Raw genomic sequence first — 23408 nt, forward strand, 5'->3', positions numbered from 1 at the left:
AGGTTGTGCCAGCAATTAGCTGTGGATATCCTTATTCATTCAACAAATACGCTGGTTTAGGAATAAAATGGTGAATCCCCTGGGGGCTCCTGCTGGGGTACATGTACGTGAACAGGTGCAGAGATGATGAAAGGCACAGGGTGCCCACTGCTCTGAGGAGAGGGCCCTCCATCCCATTCTTAGCAGCTAGGGACTGTTTCCTGGAGGATGTGACCTTTTCAAAGTTGGAAACCAGAGGCTGGTGTCTCCGTGAGGAATCCCTAGCATAAACAAATCAGGGAGTATTTGCTCACATAAGAAGTCTGGTGGCAGGCACTTTCAGGTATTGTTCATGGTCTCAACAGCACCACCAGGGAACCTGGCTCTTGCCGTGCTTCCCCTCCATCCTCTCCGGAGGTCTTGTTATCTTACAGTTAATAGAAGATCATGGCAGCATCACACCTCATGCCAGTTGCCAAGCAGAACTCATTCAGGAAGCCAGAATTTCACCCAAAGTTGTCATTGGCCAGAAAATGGTCACATGGCCACCTCTAACTGTAAATTTGGGAAAACAGCAAAGGAGAACGGCAGGCTATAGAGCAGGGCTTGCCCTAGAGCTAGGCATCTACTGTTTCCAGTTAAGTTTTGTTGGCAAGGAAGGAAGAAAGGGAGATTGCTGCAGATGAGTAAGTGTGGAAAAGATGCTTCAGTCAGAGGAAACGGCATGTGCAAAGACCCAGAGGTAAGAGCACAGTGCATTTGTAGAACTGAATACCCTTTTTCATGGCTGGAACATCAAAGTGGGTTGGGGTGAGACCAGAGAGATCAGAAAGGCATATTAAGGAATTTGGGGTTCAGTCATGACATCCTATTTTCCCAGGTGGATCAAAGCCTTTCCATTTCCTTTCTGGCACATTTTAGCCAGACCTACCCAGAAGGCCAGCAGTGGTCCCAGTCCATTCTCAGTCCTGCTCAGAGCAATCTTTTCAGAGATGGCTTGGAAATGAGGTAGCTGCAATCAAGACGCCTCTGGGGCGGAGCTGTCCCCGTGGCTCTGGCAGCTTCTGCAGCCACTACATTTGTGAATAGGTTAAGGGGCTTTTTGGGCAGGACAGGTTTGCTGGAGGAGTGCCAGGGCCCAGAGTGACTGAAGGGCTTAATGAGCCACTTCACTCCTCTTCCTGTGGTTTACTGGGAATAATAGCAGATAGCCAGACCCCGACACCTCCCACTGGGCAGCCTGCTGCTGCCTGTGGGGCTTCCTCAGGCACAGGTGTAGTGGAAGATAGGTAGAGTTAGAATGCTGGCATTTGGGCCAGAGGCTTCAACCCTGAGCCTCTACTTCCTTGTGTGTAAAGGGAATTAATCATCTAAAGCATCAGTCATGGCCGGTGGCAGCCCAGTTTCCAAAACCTCACCACCCCACCCCTGCCCCCGCCCCCATCCTGTGACTGTAGTCTCAGCAGCTGCCAGGAGCAGCAGCTGCCAGGAGCAGACCCCACCTTCTCACCCTTCCTGCTTCCCTGGAACTCCAATGGAAGTGGGAGTAAGCGCTCTGGAGGCTGCAGAGAGTCTGGCCCTGCCCTGAGGGTGGAACCTCATTGAAGCCAGATCTGCCCCTCTCCATTTCCTTCTTCCTCCCCCCCTTGTGCACCCCCAAAGCCATCCTAGCACATCTGGTTCATCTGCCCCCTTGGTGAACGTTATCAAGTGCTCACCATTGGAATGGGGAATTGTGGGGATGTCTGACCCTGAGTATAGTGGAACGGGCCGGCACAGAGGGGCTTGCCGTCCCCTTACTGAGAATGTGCTGTGCCACTCACTAGCTTTGTAATCCTGGCAAGTCATTTCCCCTCTCCGGGCTTTAGCTTCCGGCTCTGGTAAAAGGAGGGTAAAAAGACCTCCTCTGTCCTTGGTCCGTGAACTCTAGGGAGATTCTGTTGATTGTGAAAAGCACAAACCTTGCAAATGGAGGCAATAGGCCTGCTTTTGAGGTCAGACAGACTGAAGTCTTGAAACTTCTGTGAGCCTCAGCTTCCTCTTCTCTTACGGAGGTCAGGAAACCAGGTGCCCTGTGCAGCTGTTGCGTCGTGAGTAACCCGCCCTGCCCCTCTCTTCAGCACGGTGGTCCCTGTTCCACGAATCGGGTGCAAGATCAGAGGATTGAGGACACCTGGTAAACTTGTTAAAAAGACATTCTCTGCAGGCCCTGAAGACTTGGATTCAGGGTTCGGGGTGGGGTGTGTGTGTGTGTGGTGGGGAGACAGACACTTGGGTCTTTCGCAAGCTCCCAGGTTAACTTAGCTAGCGCTGTAACATCAGGCAAGGACAGCCTGTCCTGCACGAGGTGGGGGGTGGTAGAGCTTGGGGTTCTGTCAGAGATGCGAGTATCCTCCCCCCACCTTGTGGCTCAGTGGGCAGCCCTTATTTAAGGTGGCAGGTAGATAAGCGGAACTAGAAAGAGCCCTTAGGTAATTGACCTCTTCCCTAGTCGCTGGCTTCCTCTGGAGTCCCTTCAATCCTGCTCTGCTCCATAGGCCACCTACCTTGGAATCCCCTGGGTGCTTGTTAAAAATTCATTAAAAAAAATTCATTTAACTGGTGGCCCACACCACCAGCACTGCTGGATCAGAATCTCTCAAAGTAGACTCTGAGAAAATGCTTTTTATTAACTGATTTTTTTTAAAAAAACTTTTATTGGGGAACAGTGTGTTTCTCCAGGGCCCATCAGCTCCAAGTCTTTGTCCTTCAATCTAATTATGGAGGGCACAGCTCAGCTCCAAGTCCAGTCGCCATTTTCAGTCTTAGTTGCAGGGGGCGCAGCCCACCATCCCATGTGGGAATTGAACCGGCAACCTTGTTGTTGAGAGCTCGCGCTCTAACCAGCTGAGCCTTCCGGCTGCCCCTGAATGCTGATTTTTAACAAGTTCTCCAACAGATGTGGAGAAAGCATCTGACTCTCCTAATTCTGGGACACTAGACAGGAACTTAGGTAAATAAAGTGATTTTCATTTATTGAGTTCCTGTTATGTGCCAGGCATCATGCTTTGTGTAACGTAGGGAGTCTGTGTCGCGGTTACTGACCCAGGAACCAGAGGCTCATAGATGCTCCGTGGAGGGATCAAGCTGAAGACCAGAAGTGGCAGTCAAACCATGGTCCAGCGGATTCTTTGAGTTGGTATTTGAGAATGTCCACCTATGCTATGGCCCAGTTTGCTTTCCTCTGTGGTCTTACACCTTTGCTTCCTGCTAAACCCAATCTGGGGGTGGAGGTGGAGATAAGGACTAACTTTCAGCACAGAACACCCAAAGGTGGAGACCCCAAAGCAGTCCTAGCCAAGGATTTATCTTCTCTCTCAGACTGGGGGCTCATGAGGGCACGGATGGTTGCGTCCCCCCTCAGATGAAGGTGATATCAGAAGGCATAATTTTGTTGCCCAGCACATTGGGCATCCCTGAAGGCAGGACTGTCTCTTCCTTGGTTGGGGGCACCTGTGGGCAGGTTGTGTCACTCATTGGATGGTGGCCTCCTGTGAGCAAGACTGGCTGTGTGTCCCGTCAGACGGGGTATCTTCTGAAAGCAGCTTTGGGTCCTTTCCATGAGCTTGGGGCTCACTGGTTTGGGGACTGTACCCATTGAAGCTTGGGCTCCTGAAGACCGGCCTGCATTCTCTCTCAGATTGAGGGCTCCTGAGGACAGGGCTGGGTCCTTTCCTAGGTCAGAGCCCATCTTCCCCATCAGACAAGGGGTCCAGTTTCTCCTTCCTCTGCCAGCCCAGGCCCAACCCTTCCTTCTAGGGGGGATACACATTGGATGGGAACAGCTCTGTTGGCTGAGCTGATATGCAGAGGGACTCCCTGGCTGGATGTGAGTATCCCCTGTGACCTTGGGGTTGGGGGCCCGCCCAAGGAGCTAGCTTCCTGGCTCATGCCCTGCTGACCCAGCAGAGCCAGTAGGCAGGCCTCCCCTAATTCTTTGTCCTGCTGCTGCCGCAATGGGTTTAGAGCATAGAGGAAAATGAGTCACACACCTAGGTCTGGACCTGCCTTCTGCCTCCTCCCCATTCCTTGCCCAGCTTCCTGAGTTTCCTGAGAAGCTTTCCAGGAAACATGCTCTCCGCAGCTCTCACCATCCCCTCAGCTTCTTTGTCACCTTCTAGACCACTGTCCCTGCTGTTTCTCAGGTAAGAGGTTGGTGGCCTGGGTGAGAGGGTCAGGATTGGCTGCTTTGTCTAGCTGCCCTGCAGAATCCTTTAGGCTAGTCAAGCTCTAGGGGGGAAGGGAGGGTGGGGACCGAAGACCTGGGTTATGTCTGACTTCCCTACCATCAGCACCTGCTCATGGACACACAATCCCCCTTCGTCACTCACAGACATAGCACACACCTTTTCACCCCTCAAAGACATTTAGCACACACAATCACCAACAGATATACAGCATTGCCTCACCGCACACAAACACACCCTTAGGCATCGACACAGTGCATGGCCCTTCACAAACACATGACACACAACAGACCCTTGACATCCACTGAAACAACCCATGACACTACACACAATGCACAAACTGTCACAACAGACACAATCCCTTCACATGATGCATATCATTACCCACAGGACGAAACACACATTTTTATAGACACGTAACATGGAACAGCACTGACAGATACAAGCCACGGAAGACCCTCCCCTCACTCACTGCAAACAAATTTACACCACAAAGACACACACACACACACACACACACACCCAAGGCAGCCACCTTTATACGTCACAGGAACACCCCTCACCCCCAAATAGGTCCCCAAGATCCTTGGGTGCTAATCCGCAGCCCGGGCAGGCGCAGGCTACACCCCCACTGTCACCCACGTCAGGCCCTGCTTGTGCGTTGGGGGCAGCCCGGAGCAGAACCCGGGGTCCTGGCCACATGACAGGAGGGGCTTTTATGCTGCTTCCTATGCCCGGGACTAAGCACAGGCTGATAATACTAAAAGCCAGCTAACGTTTGTCACACACCTTCTGTGGGGATGTCATGCTCAATGGTTTTACAAGCAGGATCTTATTTAATTATACAGTACCTGTGTGAAGTAGACACTCAGCCTCGTTTTAGAGCTATGTTGCAATACAGGCTCAGAGAGGTTAACGTGCCCAATCTGCCACGGCTAGGAAGCAGCAATGGGATTTAGATAGGGATAAGTCCGTCGCCAGAGTCCAAAATAGTAGTTTAAACTATTTTTAATTACTTTTATTTTTTAAAGAGGTAACCAATGTGCACATTGAAAGTTCAATAGATATAAAAGAATACACAGGGAAAAGATGCCTTCTTATTGTTCTCCAGCCACCCAATTTCGCTCTCTGGAGGAAACCCAGGTTACCTCTTGGAGAGAACTGCTATAGAGTGTTCTAGCCACAAGGGTTCCAAGAACAGTGCCCAGACTCTGGGGGCTTTTCCATGCCCTCCCCCTGCCCAGGCACACAGACAGCAGCCTCTGTCTGCCTGGGTGGGGAGCAGGGCCCGAAGCTCGAGGGCCCCTTCCAACTTAAGTCCTAAGTCCTCTCCTGCCCGAAGTCCTTAGGGCGCCCCCAACTTTGAGTCCCCTGGGCCTGGATCTTCCCCCTGCCCCCACTTCTCCAAGGCCCTGGCCACACCCCTGACACTTCCCTTCAGGAACCAGTACACGATGAGGTGACCCCTCTTATAAGCTGGGGGCTTCTCCCCTCAGTAGTTCTCACTTTGTTGTCAAAGGTGTATCTAGGCTGGACAGGGAGATCAGGTGGGACTCCGCCCTGGCCAGAGGAGGGAAAGGATGAGAGAGAAGAGGAAGAGGAGAGAGGAGACGAAGGACTAGTTGCCAGGCTCTGTCCTTTACTACAGATCTAATCCCGTTGTGAGACTGGTGGTGCCATCCCCACCTGATGGATGAAAAATCTCAGGCTCTGGTGGCCTGGGTTTTAAGTGTATGAATTGGGATTCAAACTCCCAACGTTTGAGGGAGGATGAGTAATTGAAGGAGGGAGGGAGTAAGGGAGGGAAGAAGGATGCCCTGGAGTCAGAAACTGAGATTATGCCGGTGAGGAAGAAGAGAGGATTCAGGGCTGCGCATCCCAGAAAACAGTCTCAGAAGAAACTGACTGCTCAGGTGACTTTTGGGTTCTCAGGGATCTCTGGTTTTGTAGTAATCCCTCTCCTCCAGTGACTCTCTATTCTGTTCGTCTGCACTATTTGTCTAACCTTTTCTTAATTACTGTAACTTTATAGTAGATCTTGATATATGATGCAGCATGTCTTGACTTCTCATTCTCCAAATTGTCTTGGCTAGACACGTACCTGTGCACCCACTGCCGAGTTAAATAGAATGTGACAGGTATAAGAGAAGCCTCCTGCCTCCTCCCTGTCTCCCCAGAGGGAGTCATATCCTGAATTTGTCATTATATATGGATGCGTGTGTATTGTATTCATGGCAGTAATAATGTTTTAAAGTTTTGAGAAATAGTATCACACTAAATTTTCCTCCTGCAACTTGCTTTTTTCAGTTTAGCATTGTGTTTATTGTCCATGATATTACATGCAGCTCTGTTCATTTTAACATGTGTACAGGATATTTGTATAGAAACATACAAATATATATGTCCTTGTACACAAGGAAATATTAGTCTTGCCAGTGTACCTGGAAAGGATGTGCATATTTTAAACTTTATTTTGAAATTAATTTCCAAATTGATGGTGCCATCTGTAGTGTCTTTTAAGCACTATTTTGAGAGTTTCCATTGTTTTACATCCTCCCCCAGAGTTGGAATTGGCAGACTTTAATTTTTTCCAATCTGGTGGTTGCTTGTTTAAATTTGAACTCCTGATTTCCTGAAACATTGATCATGTTTTTATCTTTCTTAGCCTTTAGGTTTTTTCTTTTATGAATTGCCTACTCCTTCTTTAACCCATTTTTCTATTGGGCTTGTCTTTGAGTTATTAATTTGTATGAATTTACATTATAGTATGCCTGAAAATTCTTTGATATATGTGTTGCAAGTATCTTCTCCTGGTCTGTGACTTGCCTCTTCACTATTTTTGTAGTATCTTTTGAAATACGGTTTCAAACTTTTTGGTTTTTTTTTTTTTTTTTAGTTTCAAACTTTATGTGGTCAGATTTATTCAACTTTTCTTTGTTATTTGTAATTTCTATGTCTTAATTTAAGACAAATTTTCCTACCCTTAGATCATAAATATATTCTCCCCGATTTTCTTCCAAAACTTTTTATGTTTTGCTTTTCATTGTCAGGTTCTTATTGCCAGTTGGAATTTAATTCTGGATATGGTGTGAGGTTGGGATTTAGTTTTCTTCTTATTTTTTCCCCCTAATGGATAGCTAATGATTTGCACCAATATCTACTCTTCTCTTACTGATCTGTAATGTAATGACAACTCTGTCGTATGTATCAAGTTTCTGTGTGTGCTGTTTTTGGGATCTCTATTCTGTTTCTTTGGACTATTTGCTTATCCATTTGTTAATACCACCCTGTCTCAATACTATAACTATGATAAGATGATAAATGATAGGAAGAATATCCTATGATGTGTCCTTATTGCTCATATGTCCTGTTGCTCTTCAAAAATGTCTTGGGTAGTTTTGAAACTTTGCATTTTCATTTGGAATTTCAGGATCACCTTGCAAAATTCTTTGAAGAACTCTATTGGGATTTTTTTCAAGTGTTTTACTTATGTGATTTTTTTTTCTCCCAGCCTTATTAGCATCTATTGGGATAGAGTGGGGGGAGCAAGAAGTAGGAGATAAGGTCAGGTTTTGTGGGCATTTTAAAGGATTTTGGCTTTTCCTCTAAGTGAGATGGAAGCCACTAGGGGGATTTAGATTAAACTAGCACTGAGCTCATAGATTAAATTGGGAAGAATTTATATTTTTATGATATTGACAGTCTCATGCATGAATATGATACATTTATCTATTCATCTAGTTCTTGCTTAATTATTTTTCAGTGATTTTTATAATTTCCTCCATCAAGAGGAAGTTGCACATCTTGGCTTCCAAAAAAATTGTTTGCCAGGATAGTTTTCTTGCTATTATAAATTGTGTCTTCTTAAAAATGAGGCATTTTTGTTTATTACCTTTTTATAGAAACATCATTGATTATTACATATTGATAGTACATCCAGAAATCTTGCTGTTTTTGTTGGTTCTAATCTAATCATTTGTCCATGGAATTGCTTTGCGTTTTCTATGTAAATAATCATAATGCCTGTGAAAATGACAGTTGTGCTTTTTTCCCCCAGTCTTAATAACATTTTTTTTGGTCTCATATTCTTTGCAACAGAATGTACTTGTGATTATTCCCAGTTTGCCGATTAAGAAACTAATACGTCTCAAAGAGGTAGATTGATTTTTTTCAAATTCAGTGTTGCCACAGAGTTGGTGGCAGTCAAGATTTGAATTTAAGTTTCTGATTTTAATACCCATGCTCTTTCCCTAGGGTATCTTCCTCCCACATTATCCTCTATCTATAGATGAGAAAAGGACTGCTCACAGAAGTGAAGTGTCCGCATCACTTGTCTGAGTGAAGGAAAGATTGAGAGCAAAAGGAAGTTAACAAAGCCTTTGTAACAGTTATGCAGGACTGAAATGATGTTCTGGGTCCTAATTCCACTTCTACCACTTACCAGCTATGTTACCTTGGACAAGTCATTTTCTCTCTCTAGCCTCGCTCATTCATTCAATAATAAACTTTATGGAGGAGCACCTACAATCCAGTAATAAACAAACAAATCCCTGCTCTCCAGGAACTTACAATACAGTTGGGGAGACAGATAATGAGCAAAGTAAAGAAGTAAAATATATGGTACATTAGATGTGATAAATGCTTTGGAGAAAAATAAAGCAGTGTAGGGGCCTAGGGCATGCCAGGGATGGTTGCAATTTTTTAGGGTTATCAAGAAAGTCCTCACTGAGAAGGTAGCATTTGAGTAAAGACCTGAGAAAAGCTTGAGGCAGGAATGTGCCTGGTGTGTTGAGGAAAACAGGAAGCCAGTGAGACTAGAGTGGGGGGAGCACGAAGTAGAAGATGAGGTCAGGTTTTTGTGGGTATTTTAAAGGACTTTGGTTTTTCCTCTAAGTGAGATGGAAGCCATTAGAGGATTTTGAGTGGAAGGATGATGTGATTTGACTGATGTTTAATAGGCTCAACTGCGCTGCTGTGTTGAGAACAGACTGAAAGGGGTTGCAAGGGTGAAAGCAGGGAGACCAGTGAGGGGTTACATCCAGGTGAGAGAGATGATGGAGGCTTGAACCAGGACCATAGCTGTGGAGACGGTGAAAAGTGTCAAATTTATTTGTCTATTTTATCTGATCTATTTATCTGATGATAGATAGATCTATCATCTATCATCATTTGAAGTTGAAAGTAAATTATTTAGTTTAAAATTAAAAGTAAGTTTATTTGATGACGGAAACTTTAATAAAACATCTTATACACCCAAACATAAGGCAACTCCTTAAACAACCAATCTTCTATTTTTCCGATGATAAGATCCCAAAAAAGTTTTTTAGGCCAACTTGAATATATAAACGCTTAGGAATAGAGATGATATAGTCCAGAGTTTCTCAACCTTCGCACTATGAACGGTTAGAGCCAAATAAATTTTTGTCGTAGAGACTGTTTTGTGCATGGTAGGATATTTAGCAGCATGGCTGGCCTCTACCCACCAGATGCCAGTCGCCCCCGACACCCCTCCCCACCCTCGCCGGTTTTGACAACCAAAAATGTGTCCAGACATTGACAAATGTCCCTGGAGGGCAAAATAGCCCCTGTTGAGAACTACTGATAGAGTCAAATGCCTACTTATAATATTTCATTTATTTCTTTATTTACTCACATACTTAAATATTTGGGGCAATAATTTATTATTTTATATATAATGCTTCTTTACATTCTCAAATTTCATGAAACAAATTTATTCCAACCCTTTACGTGCATTGTTCATGTCAGACCTTCATTGTTGCTGTTCTTTTCTGTCCTTTAACAGAGGTTTCCAGGTTGCATTTTCACTTCCGTCTATACTGTATGAAATACAGCACCCAACATTATATATGCTGTTCTATAATAAAAGGTTGTCACAAGAAAATGACATTCCAAGACACAATTATCTATTATGTAACATCAGGACGTTTTCTTTTTCACTGTCGCTCTGATCTCTACAATCTAAAGAAGTCCTGCACTACTTTAAAAAACAAACAACAAAAAACCCCTTTTTTATTACGAAAAATTGAAAGCACATACAAGAGTGCACTTAACGGTGTGATGGGTCCCCACGTGCCGTCAGCCAGCTTCAACAATTATCAACCCATTTTTTTTCAATTGAGGAATGCCCATGTTATTTTGAAGCAGATTCCAAATATATAATTTTATCTGCAAACATTTTGTATGTATCTCTAAAAGATAAGAATTCTTTATAATTGAATATCCAGTAAATGTTTACATTTCTAATAAAAATGCGTCTCTCTCTCTCTCCCCCCACCCTTTATTTCTACAGTTTGTTTGAATCAGGATCCAAAAAAGGCTTACATGAAGCAATTCATTGCTAGACCTCTTACTTCTCATTTAACCTATAGGTTCTCCTTTCATCTCTTTTCTCCCTTATCATTTATTTATTGTTTGTTCTGCACATTCACTATGTACTGAGTTTGCTGAGTGTCCCTGTGATCTGTTCCTCTTTTATATTTCCTGTAAACTGGTGAGCTTGCAGATTCTGTTCTATTTCTTTGGCAAGACTATAGGTAGTGTAGTGAATTGGGCATGCACAAACACAACTTTGTAAGAAAAGTTTTAGAGAAGATGAGTGTAATAAATCCCTATATACCTGTATAAGTTGCCTATAGCTGCTATAACAAATTACTGCAAATATGGCGGCGTAAAACAATACACATTAATTTTCTTACAGTTCTGGAGGCCAGAAGTCCAAAATCAGTATCAATGGACAAGAAGTCGGCAGGGCCATGCTCCTTCCAGAGGCTCTAGGGCAGAATCGTTCCCTGGCTCTTCCAGGTTCTGGTAGCTTGCTGGCATTCCTGGCCTGTGGCTTTGTCACTCTGCCTCTGTGGCCACATTGCCTCCCCTCTTCTGTCTGTAATCAAATTTCCCTTGGTTTCTCTCTTAGACTCAATACTTGTGACTGCATTAAGTCTCACTTGGATAATTCAGAATAATCTCCCCATCTCAAGAGCATTAATTTCATCACACCTGCAAAACCTCTGCCATTAAGGTAACATGTACAGGTTCCAGGGATCAGGACCTCATATCTTTGAGGGCCATTATTCAGCCACTACAATACCCATACCCTGGATTCATCATTTTACCTCCCTCCCTCTTTCCCTTCCTCCCTCCCTTCTTTCCTTTTCCTTTCCCTTTCTCCCTTCTTCCCTCCCTCCCTCCCTCCCTTCCTTCCTCTCTCTCTCTAGATATTCCATATATATCAACATTTTCTTATATAACCACACCACCACGATCATTTAATAAAATTTATGATTCCTTAGAATCATCTAAAATCTTGTCCATATTAGATTCTCCCCGATTTTCTCAAATATGTCTGGCCTGGGTGTCTTCTGGTTTTCTTCTCAGGATCTACTCCCCATCCTTCTCCACCCCACTCCGTGCCCCTGGAGACTGATCTATATGGATTACATTACCCATTTCCATCGCTTCCGGTTTGGCTCAGCCAATGGGGCACTGGTAAGATATCAGACGGTGGAAGAAGAGAGAGGTTTGGATATTTATTTCCTGGTTCCCTCCCTGCCAGGTCACAGATGTTCGGCTGCAACTTTCTACCCAAGGCCTCAGCTCCCATGAGACAGCCCTCTCCAAACAGCTACCTTCTTTGGCATGCAGTAACTGCTCCCTCTCCTCAGTCTTTCAGATGATAAGCGCTCCCTACTCTTGGCAGCCTAGGAGTCCTACACTATCCCTTTTGGTTCTCTTTTGGTCCTGTCTGTATCTCTTTAAGGTCCCTTCAACCACAGGTTGTCCACTTCAAGTGTGCCAGCTCTTCCCAGGACCGTAACTGATACACCTGTCTTTTTTGACATATTTGATTGGATTTGATTTTGACACAGTTGGTTTGAATGCTCCAAGTTCCAAACAAGATCCACAGGTTGCATCTCTTAAGTCTCTTTCAATCCAGAACCGTGTCCTCCCCATGTGGTTGGTCTGTTGAGAGAAGCAGATCAGTTATCCCGTAGAATGTCTTTGTTCCACATTCTGGATTTGGCTGGTTGCTTCTTTGCAAGGTCCTTTAATTTGTTCCTCTGACCCCTGTGTTTACTACAAATTGAAGGTTAGACCTGAAGTCTTGATTAGATTCAGAGTTGAATATATATATATATATATATATATATATATATATATATATATATATATATATATATATTCAATATATATATATATGTTTGTGGGTTTTTTTAAAAGATTTTATTGGGGAAGGGGAACAGAACTTTATTGGGGAACAGTGTGTACTTCCAGGGCTGAGTTGAATATGTTTTAAAGTAGAATTAATAGAATTTGATAACTGGATGGATGTGGGTGTGAGAGAAAGGAGAAGTCAACTTAAGTTTGCTCATCTGTAAAATGTTGATAATAATCTCTGCCTACCTACCCTGCTGACTGATAATCTCAAAAGAGGTACCAAAACGCAACTGCTACGTGAACACATGTAAGGGACTATTGAAAAACAGGCTGAGCTGAACAGCCCTGGGTTTGAGCCAGGTATTCTGGAGACTGTGGCCCAAAGTGAGCTGGTTGATCCTGGGCGTCGCTTCTTGGTTTGATGCCCCTTCTGAAGTGTGGCAGCTAAAGGGCAGCTGAGAAGGTGTAGCCAATTTTTGGAAAGAGGATCCACGTTGGGGAGCAGAGCGAGGGCCTTAGCTTTCAGGTGACCAGTTTGTGTGAAGGTTAGACGTCATGAACAGACCATGTCCTCTTGTGTCTCAGGGCACTCAACCCTTAAAAGGCCTCTAAGGGAGATGCGGAGGGATGACCACACTGGGCCTTCTCAAAGTCCCTAATGGGAAGCCTGGGCCACTGGGGGAGCGTGGAACACTGTGGGTAAATGAGCATGAGGAAGGAGGTGACTCTGGGCAGGTGTGAGGAGGTGATAGATGTGGGCACCTGAGTGCGCATGTGAGGGAAGGGACGTAATTGTGAGAGAATGTCTGCATGACACTATGTACTGAAAGTACATGCACACGCAAGGGTTATGTGCATAAGTGGTTTGAGCATGTCTGCCTGTGGGCGACGGGGGCGGAGCGGGGGGAGAGTTCTAGTTCTTAGGTCTGAGGCACGTGTAAAGATGGTTTGTCCTTTGAGATCCATTTTTGGCTTTGATAAGGGACAGCAGTGGGTTCCTAGTCAGCAGGGGGAGGGTAGCCCCCAGATGGAGCTGAGGGTGGACCCTGCCCCGGGAGTCAGGAGCCTGCACGCCTGGCTTTGCTTTGCACCTGCCTCCCTGTGGGACCCTGGTTCTGTGCAGACCTGTTTTCCTCTCTGTGTAGTAGGGTGCTGGACTGACTGATATCTGAGGGACTTGCTTCCTTAGACAGTGTCCCCTACAGTGCCCGGTGCCTGGGGTTGCTCGATAAATGTTGGTTGAATGAATGAGTGGGTAAATGGCCGGAATCTGACGCAGGGGAGCTCTGGTTTATCCCTTACTTATTTACACACAAAGATTCCACCCATCTGACTTTTACACACTCACACATGCACTTACTGTTGTTCACCCCTCAGTTGTCCACACCTATTCACCCTCTGTAACTGTTCTGCTGCTAAACTTCTGCTCAGGGTGTTATGACACTTCCTCTCTCGCCTAGGTCTCTAGTGCTCTGTCCCCAGGAGTTCCTGGGGCTCCTTGGTCACTAGGGATGTCCAGCCCAGTCATGCTTCTGACCACAGCAGCAAGTCTGAGCTCCTCCCTTCTCATCATTTTTAATAATCCAGCTGTCTCTCCCTTTCCTCCTTTCTCCCTTTCTTTCATTTCTTTTCTCTCACACCCATACACAGACCGGCAGACATGCATACACACTCACAGGCACACACTCACTGTCTGTCTCATCCTTTTGTGTTTTAACTGCCTGGTATCGCCTCCTTCATCTCAGGCGCTCTCTCCGTATTTACATTTGTCTTTCTCCCTCCATCTCTCATTTTATCCTGACTCCCTCTCTCCCTCTCTTACTGTGTTTTTCTCGGTCACTCAGTTACTCGTGTCTCCTCTCTCCTCTTTCTCACTCTCATGCTCAGTTTCTGTCTGTCTGGAGTGCATACTCTTTCATTTCTTGCTTTCTCTGGCATTTCTCTCTCTCTCATCTCAGCTCCCGGGCATGGTGGCCACTGCCTCCTCCCCCACTGCTCTGTGAGACACCTCTGAGCAGTGCCCAGGGCTTGGGTGACCCAACTTGGAAGTTCCTGTGGCATCTGTTGGATGGTCCCTACGGTCACAGCATTTCCTCCTCGGGGGTGACTGGGCAGTGGCGTGCTCTGTTTCCTCACTTCTGCAATTTCCAGACAGCACAGAGGCTGGGTCTGCAGACAGAGACACTCAGCTCCTGCAGCTGTAGCCGCTGCCCCTGGAACAGGTAAGGGTCCCAGCTCCAGCTGGGCAAGGGGGAGGCATAGAAAAAAGGCCTCAGGAGACCAGGTCATGTCCCTAGACTAAGCAAATGGTGATTTTGTTTTTAAGGGACTGTTTTGGCATCTTCCTCAGGCCCAGAGTATCATGTTTACAAATAATTCCTTGTGATGAAACTTTTCCAGGGAATCAAGCTCCCGTCTTTCACTCTCTGAGGCAAAGGCAGAGCTGACGCGACCTCAAAGACCTCCCTGGCAGGTGATGATGGTGATGAGAGGGGTGCTCAATGCCATCTGCATTTCTAGCTGTGTGACCTAGGACAAGTTGTACCCCCTTTCTGCACCTCAGATTCCGAAATTGGCATATGAGGATAATGCCATCTCTCCAGCAGGCTTCTTGGAAGAGGTGAAGGATCTGGTACAGGGCTGGGTACTTGGGAACTCACCAGATGTTAGGTTTTCCTGGGGGATGATGACAATACCAGGTGACTGGTACAAAGGGCCTGGCCCACAACCGGTTTCCCCATCAGGTCCCCGGTGGTAGGGACAGGGCACAGGCTGGTACCGGCCCCCTCACCCCCCATCCTTCTCTGGCAGGAGATCAGACATGGGCTTGGTGCACCGGGGCTGCTGCCCAGACACTTGCTCACTTGGGAGGAACGATGGAACCAGCAGAGTCTCTCTGCAAACATTCAGGCAGCTCTAATTTAGAGCTGACTGAATGTGCAACTGTGTTCCAGGTGTGTGTGTGTGTGTGTGTGTGTTGTTGTTGTTGTTGTTGTTGTTGAGGGGAGTTGAAGGGTGGTAGGAAGCAAAAGAAAAAGATGTGCCTACCTTTAGTGCTGAAAACACAGCCAAGGGAAGAAGTCCGCTCTGGAGGTAAAGAAATGGCCCTGGGTCTGAGGGGGGCACCAGGGTTTTGATTTCAGCTCCTGTTTCCCAGCTGGGTCCTTGGGCAATGCAGGAGCCGCACTTTCCTCCTTTGCAGATTGGGGTTTAAAGTCCTGACCTTGTGGGTTTGTGTGGAGGATAAAGTAAGAGGCTGGGTGGGAAAGTGCTTTGTTAATCGTAAGATGCTATATAGACATGAGCCAATGAGTTACTATTAATACTGACCCTGCAATTATTATTATTATTTTTTTTTCTGACCCTGTAATTCTTACTGTAAATGCCTTAAGGATGAGGAATTTGTTTTGGTCATGGTTTTATCCTTACTCAGTACAGAGCTTGGCGCGTAGTCTAATGAGTTGAATAGATGAACGATAAAGTAGTATGTTATAGTTAGAAGAGAATGGACAGCAAGCCAGGGTCCCAGCATCTGGTCCCAGCTCTGCCCCCGACACTGTTGTCACCTTGGGCAAATCCGTTCTTTTCCCTGGGCCTCAATTTCCCCATCTGTCCAAAGAAGGTTTTGGTAAGCGTTTCACAGTCTATGGCATTAATGACAAAATATATCTCCAGGCCTGAGTTTCTGCTTCGGATTGGTATGGTGGGGGTGGGGGTGTGATGAGAGGCTGGGATCCTGTTTATCCTTCTGTAGGGAGACCTTTACAGAGAGACCTCCCCTCTTCCAGGCCTGTGAGCAAGGCCTCGTTGAGGAGAGGGGCTGGTCCTCTTTTTCAGTGGCACCCTTCCTTTCCCACATTTGTTTCCCACATGTGGGCCCAGGAGGACGCTATAGCCTGGGAGCACGCCCTGACCTGTCCTGGGGGAGTGTGGCTGGGTTAGGAGGGGAGCCAGTTCCCAGAAAGGGAAATGCTGGGCCCCTAGCACAGCCCTCACCAGCCACTGTTAGGTCCCTTGGCAGCATGGTGGGAGGGCAGAGAAGCCTCTGGTGTATGCATGTATGTTTGTGGTCTTGTGGGGTACACTGGGGAGTGGGCTCTGGCTGTATCCACATGTGCCTGGAGCATGTCCAACTTTCAGGTGGGCCTGGGACAGCCAGCAGTTCCCAGAAGCAGGATAATCACATAATCAGCTGAGAGGTTGATGCAGTCTGTTCCTTTCTAATTTTGTGTTTTTGGCCAAAGGGAATCCAGAGCCTGATTTTGTGTGTGTGTGTGTGTGTGTGTTTGACAATTTGACAGAGGGAGAGAGAGAGAGAGAGAGAGAGAGAGAGAGAGAGAGAGAGAGAGAGAGAGAGAGAGAGAGAGAGATGGGGGAATGAGAATATAGGGGAGGACCACTCAACAGCCTCTCCCTAGCCCCTTAGTTCTGTAGGAGGGGGACCTTCGGGGTCTGGGTTTGGAGGTGAGCTCAGCGGGCTGATGGGAGAAGCATGTCAAAGATTTATAGGGGTCCCTTTACAGTTTATTAAGTCCATTTCAATTTACCAAGTGCTTTACTATTTGCCTTTTATCACTCCTAAATCTTACTTCCTTTCCACAACAATGCTTGAGGTGGGTGTGGCACTCTATTTTGCAGATAACGATCCCAAGGCTCAGAGTTGGAGTAAATAGAATCACCCAGGATGGTGGGTGGCACTGCTGAGGCCAGAACTCAGATCCCCTGACCCCAATTCCAATTTCTCTTTAGTTGCTCGGGTGGCTGCTTTCAAAGGAGGAAATGTGACTGGTATGGTGAATGTCTGATTTGTTTGTTTATTTATTCACTCATTCATTCAACAAACATTTTGAGGTGTGGGGAAGAGGAGAGGAACGCACAACCATTGAGCAATAACCACCATTGCATAAATTGCTTCATTTCACTCTTATAGCTACTTGGTGAGGAAGGTTGTTTCATTATCACCATTTTGCAAATTAAGAAAGGGAGGCTTTGAGAGCCAAACATCAGATAGGAAAGAGCAGAGCGAGGTGCAGATCTGGGTCTGAGCGACTCACGTGGTCCTGGCCCTAGGTACCCATGAGGGTACCAGCGGTACTCAGGAGCAACTAGGCTGGGAAGACATCAGTGTGATTCCTGGTATCACAGAGGGCTGTGCCCAGTGCTGGGGAATCCCAAAGGAAGAAAGGCCTCTCCACTCCCTCCTCCCTGCCCTGCCTGACTTCCAGGAAGCAAGGAGGGGGCAGCTGACTCAGACAGATACCATCTGGGTAACTGGGCCCAGAAGGAGAAACCCAGGCCAGGCTCTGGGGATGCCCTAAGTCAGCTGAGGGGAGACTGAATCTCATTAATGTGATATACATACCTCATGAGTCAGAGTGGGCCCCCAGTGAGAGGGAAAATGGGGAAACTCTGGTACCCAGGCCACCCCCATCTCTGGGGCCCTAGACCCTGTCCCTGACCTCTCTCCAGACAAGGAGCTCCATTCATCCAAAATGTACCCAAAAAATGTACCCAGCATGGTGCTAGACTCCTTATACTGGAAACTGGTGGGGGGAGGGGGTCTAGTGCAGAATTCATCAGAGGTCAGGATACTTGCTCCCTTTACTCACCCCTCAACTCCCTCTGCTTCTTCAAATCAAATTCTGCTTTTTCAAATCCCTCTGAAAAATGGTGATGAAACCACACCACGAGGGGACTCTTCAGTGGGTATGGCCAGCATGGCCAGGTCAGGGCACACAGGACAAGCAACAGGGGAGGTCAACATAGAAGGTAGCTCATGTATTGAGCACCTACTGTATGCCACGCACTTCAGAGGTTTATCTGTCTTCAGCCTCAGAGCTATCCTGTGAGGTTAATGTTGACTTGAGTCTCATTTTACTGAGGAGAAGATTCAGACTCATAGAAGGGAAATGATTAAACTGTGGTGTTTTAGTGGTCCCAGGGAACCTAGGGGCTGGGAGTGGCTGAGGCTGGCATGTAAGGGTTTGGAAGTGAAAGATGTGGGACAGTGTGAGTGTGTGTGTGTGGGTGTGTGGGTATGTGTGTATCTATTTAGTAACTATTTCTTGAGTGTTTGCTGTGTAGAAGGTCCTGTTATGCATTTTGTTGAAATGCCAGAAGCCTTGCGCTTAGGGAATTACCAACCCAGAAGGAAAGAGAAATCAACAGCCATTACAATGCAGTGTGCTATGTTGTGTTATGGGAATCAGAGGAGTCACCTCTATCTCTCTCTGGGGTAGAGAAGTAAGACTCAGTCGCCCACATTCACTGCGCTCTTATTATGGATCAGGCATTTTGTTCTTAATCCTTACAACAACCCTATTATTGCTTTTACAGATGAGTAAACAGAGGCTCATGGAGGTTAAATTAATTGTCTCAGGCAAGAAGTGGCTCATAGCATTTTGCCAATTGTCCCCGGCTGCCATCAAAAGACATGACTGGTTCCCAGAAGCTTTTAGAGTTAATGACATGTCGGATATAAGTGGCTTCAAGCTGGGGTGAGTTTGGTGTGAGGAGTCAGAATGACAGTGGCATACTATTTTGAGAAACATTTGATTTGATCTAGTCAGAAGATTGTCTGGATTTCCTGTAGATACAGCTTTTTAGAGCTGTTGATGGTGAATTCCTTAAATTGAGCTAAGCACTGTACGTACTTTACTCAATGACTCGTCACACCACTCTGGGGAGATAGTGCTTGGAATATTATCAGCTCCATTTATAGAGGAAGGACTTGTGGCTCAGAGAGCGATGTGCTTGTCCATGGTCATGAAGCTAGGACAGGACAGTGACAGGATTTGAATCCAGAGTCAGTGTGGTCTTAACCACTGTCCTTTCCAAATACTTTCTATCCTTTATCTCCCTGGATGCTCACAGAAGTTCTATAAGGTAGATGTGTTATTGTCCCCATTTTACAGATAAGGCCCAGAGAGGGGAAGCAATTTTACCAAAGGTGACACCGCTATTAAATCATAAAGCTGAGCCATATGATTCTAAGTTAAAAATACACAATGGATTTGCAAATCTGCCATCTCTTGGGCCCGCTTTTAAAATTTATTTATTTATTTTTAAATTTTTTTGTTGAGGAATATTGGGGAACAGTGTGTTTTTCCAGGACCCATCAGCTCCAAGTCAAGTCGTTGTCTTCAATCTAGTTGTGGAGGGCGCAGCTCACTGGCTCATGGGGGAATCAAACCGACAACCCTGTTGTTTAGATCTTGCAATCTAACCAACTGAGCCATCTGGCTGCCCCTAAAATGTATTTATTTTATTGTGGTAAAAAACACATAAAGTAGATTTACCCTCTTAACTTTTTTTTTTTTTTTTTAAAGATTTTATTGGGGAAAGGGAACAGGACTTTATTGGGGAACAGTGTGTACTTCTTTCCAAGTCAAGTTGTTGTCCTTTCAATCTTAGTTGTGGAGGGTGCCATTCAGCTTCAAGTTGTTGTCCTTTCAGTCTTAGTTGTGGAGGGCACAGCTCAGCTCCAGGTCCAGTTGCCATTGCTAGTTGCAGGGGGCACAGCCCACCATCCCTTGTGGGAGTCGAGGAATTGACCTGGCAACCTTGTGGTTGAGAGCCCACTGGCCCATGTGGGAATCGAACCGACAGCCTTCGCGAGAGTTAGGAGCATGGAGCTCTAACCGCCTGAGCCACCGGGCCTGCCCCTACCCTCTTAACTTTTAAGTGTACATTACATTATTGTTAACTATATGCACAGCATTGTACAACAGGTCTCTAACACTCTTTCATCTTGTATGACTGAGACTCTGAACCCATTGAATAACAACTCCCTGTTTCTCCCTTCCTCCAGCCCCCGGCAACCACCATTCTACTTTCCATGAGTTCGAGTACTTTAGATGCCTCATATAAGTGGGACCATTCAGTATTTGTCTTGTTGTAATTGGCTTATTTCACTTAATAGTATCTTCGAGCTCCGTCCGTGTTGTTTCATATCACAGGTTTTCTTTCTTTCTAAAGACTGCATTGTAGTTCATTACACATACATATCACACTTTGTTTATTCATCTGTTGAAGGACATTTGGGTTGCTTCTACCTCTTGGATATTGTGTTGTGCTGCTATAAACATGGGTGTGTAACTATCTCTTCAAGATCCTGTTTTCAATTCTTTTGGAAATATACCCTGAAGTAAGATTTCTGGGTCACATGAGAGTTCTATTTTAATTTTTTGAGGAACCTCCATACTGTTTTCCACAGTGACTGCACCATTTTATATTCCCACCGGCGGTGCACAAGGTTCCAGTTTATCGACATGCTCATCAGCACTTGTTAGGTTCTGCTTTTTTGATAGCGGTCATCCTAATAGGTCTGAGGTGGTGATATGTCATTGTGGTTTTGATTTCCATTTCCTTGATGGTTAGTGATGCTGAGCATCTTTTCATATGTCTATTGGCCATTTGTACATCTTTTTTGGGGAAATGTCTATGCAAGTCCTTTGCCCATTTAAAAATTATGTATTTATTTATTTACTTATTTATTTATTGTTATTGAGTTTTAAGAATTCTTTATCTCTTCTAGATATTAACCTCTTATCCAATACAGGGTCTACAAATGTTTTCTCCCATTCTGTTGTTTGCCTTTCTACTCTGTTGATGGTTCTTTTGGTACACCGAAGTTTTTAAGTTTGATATAGTCCCATCTGTCTAATTTTACTTTTGTTACTTGTGCTTTTGGTGTCATTCCCAAGTAATTGTTGCCAATTCCAATGTCATGAAGATTTCCCCCAATGTCTTCTTCTAGGAGTTCTATAGTTTCAAGTCCTATGTTTAGGTCCTTAATCCATTTTGAGTTCATTTTTGTACATGGTGTAAGATAAGGGTTCATCGTCACTCTTTTACATGTGGATATCCAGTTACCTCATCACCATTTGTTGAGAGACTATCCTTTCCCCATTGCATAGTCTTGGCACCCTTGTCAAAGATTATTTGGCCATATATGTGAGGGTTTATTTCTGGACTCTCTATTCTGTTCCACTGATCTATAGGTCTGTCTTTATACTGATAGCATACTGTTTTGGTTATTGTACTTTGTAGTATGTTTTGAAACCAGGAAGTTTGAGGCCTCCAGCTCTTCTTTCTCAAGATCGTTTTGGCTACTCCGGTTTTTTTGAGATAAGATTCCATATGAATTTTAGAATGCTTTTTTTCTATTTCTGCAAAAAATGATATTGGGGTTTTGATAGGGCATTGAATCTGTAGATTTCTTTGGGTAGTATGGACATTTTAACAATAGTAAGTCTTCCAGTTCACGAACACAGCATGTTTTCCATTTATTTGTATCTTCAATCTCTTTCATCAATATTTTATAATTTCCAGTGTGTAAGACTTTTGCCTCCTTCGTTAAGTTTATTCGTAAGTATTTTATTATTTTTGATGCTGTTGTAAATAGGATTGTTTTCATAATTTCCTTTTCTCTTAGGCTCATTTTTAAGTCTACATTTTACCAATGAGAAAATAGGGATGTATAATCCTGGGGTGAGTTTAGTGTTTGAACCAGGATTTGAATCCAGCTTTAGCACTGCCTGGCAGCAGTGAGATGGATACAGAGTAGACCCTTACCTCTGTTGACACCCCCAATTGAAATCCTAACTTTGGGGAACAAAGATAAAAGCAGGGCCCCAGGTCAAATGTATCTCTTCCTGGGGCCTTGCGGCATCTGAAGCTCCTGTTCTCAGGCTGTAGAACAGTTGTGTGAGTGGCCGAGTTGGCCAAGGAGTGATTTGCTTCCAGCAGGGCTACCGCTTGGCTTAGGAGGGATAGAATGGGCCTTGGAGTTCAAAATCCTGTCTGCCACTGTCTGTGGACCTGTGGACAGGTGGACAGGTCTGTTGACGGGTCTGTTTCCCTCTCTGACCTCATTTTCTTCCCTGGAAAAATGAGCATTTTGTAAAGCTGACCTTGCAAGGCTGATTTGAGGAGGCAACGTGGTCATGGGTGGTACGAGTGTCTGTACCTTTAACTAGTAAATGATGCCCAGTGTCCTGAGCTTAGGTGGGTTGACTCTGGTTCCTCTCCAGTCATGCCCTCCCCACAGAGCGAGGAGTCCTTGGGTCCACGTGGGACTGCCCACTTGCAGCCTATGTCCCTCCCACGCCTACTTCTTGCCCATGCTCTGCTGAAGAATGCACCCCCAGGCTTGCAGAGCTGTGAGGAGCTGCTGGTGCACAGGATGTGCATGAACTTGGACATGATAGATTTATAGTTTATAAATATTTAGACATTTGTACTCTTGACCCCATAGGGCCCCACAAATATTAGAGGCCAGTCTGCATGGTAAACCCAACTTCCAAACCCACAGTTTGCATTGGGGAAGTAACCAGCACATACTTCCTCCTGCCCAGATCCTGCTGGGCCCTCCCCTCTGACTGTCCAGCTTTCTCCAGGTTCCCTAGGGGCTGGGAATGTTAGACAGGATAGGAATGGTAGGCAGAGGAGGGGGTAGGGCTGAACGCTCTGCAGGGGGGAGATCCAGATGGCAGAATTTTTCTTGTCCCGTGAATAGTTATGCTCCCGCTAGCCCACCCACAGCTGAGTACTGGGCCTGGGCCTGCTCCCCAGCCTGGATCATCAGGCAACTATGCCTGCATGTTGAGTGGTCTGACCTGCCTCTTCCTTCTCCCTCCAAATGGTCATCCCCTTCCAGAGCTGTTGAAAGCTTTGCTGGCATTAGTCTAAAGCCCTGTTTGGAGTGGCAGAAAAGCCAGTGGTGCGTTAGAGCCCCTGGGGTCAGTGGTGACCCATAGTCCCCTCCCCGGGCTCTAAGGCACTGGGCCAATAGAAAGAGGGAGGCCTGGCCACTTTGCATGCTCATCTTTGGAACTATTGTTAGAATTGTAAGATTTTGCAGATGAAGAAATGGAGGCTCAGAGAGGGGAATTCACTTGGAAAAGGTCACACAGCAAGATAATGGCAGAGCCAAGAATGAACTCAGATCTTTTCTGACTGCAGAGGCCTTATTTTCCCCACCTTACTATGCTTCTCCCGGAGAGACTGGCTACCTTTCCTTCATGC

At 45.7% G+C, this 23408-nt stretch overlaps 1 protein-coding gene across 2 annotated transcripts in view; it reads left to right on the forward strand.

Moving 5' to 3' along the window:
• Nucleotides 1–4089: 4089 nt before the first annotated feature.
• The window catches only part of PTAFR (platelet activating factor receptor), a gene marked incomplete at its 5' end in the record, with an annotated part of 32392 nt that continues 13073 nt past the window's right edge, over nt 4090–23408 (forward strand). The window contains one exon of one of the 2 annotated variants that reach the window (XM_081055815.1): nt 4090–4163. In XM_081055815.1, coding sequence (XP_080911941.1) covers nt 4090–4163 — 74 coding nt within the window. Of the gene's footprint in view, nt 4164–14539; nt 14603–23408 lie in introns of those variants that run through there. The other variant, XM_081055814.1, reaches the window with a different exon arrangement.

Source organism: Rhinolophus hipposideros (assembly GCF_964194185.1).
Source record: "Rhinolophus hipposideros genome assembly, chromosome: 8".
NCBI lineage: Eukaryota > Metazoa > Chordata > Mammalia > Chiroptera > Rhinolophidae > Rhinolophus > Rhinolophus hipposideros.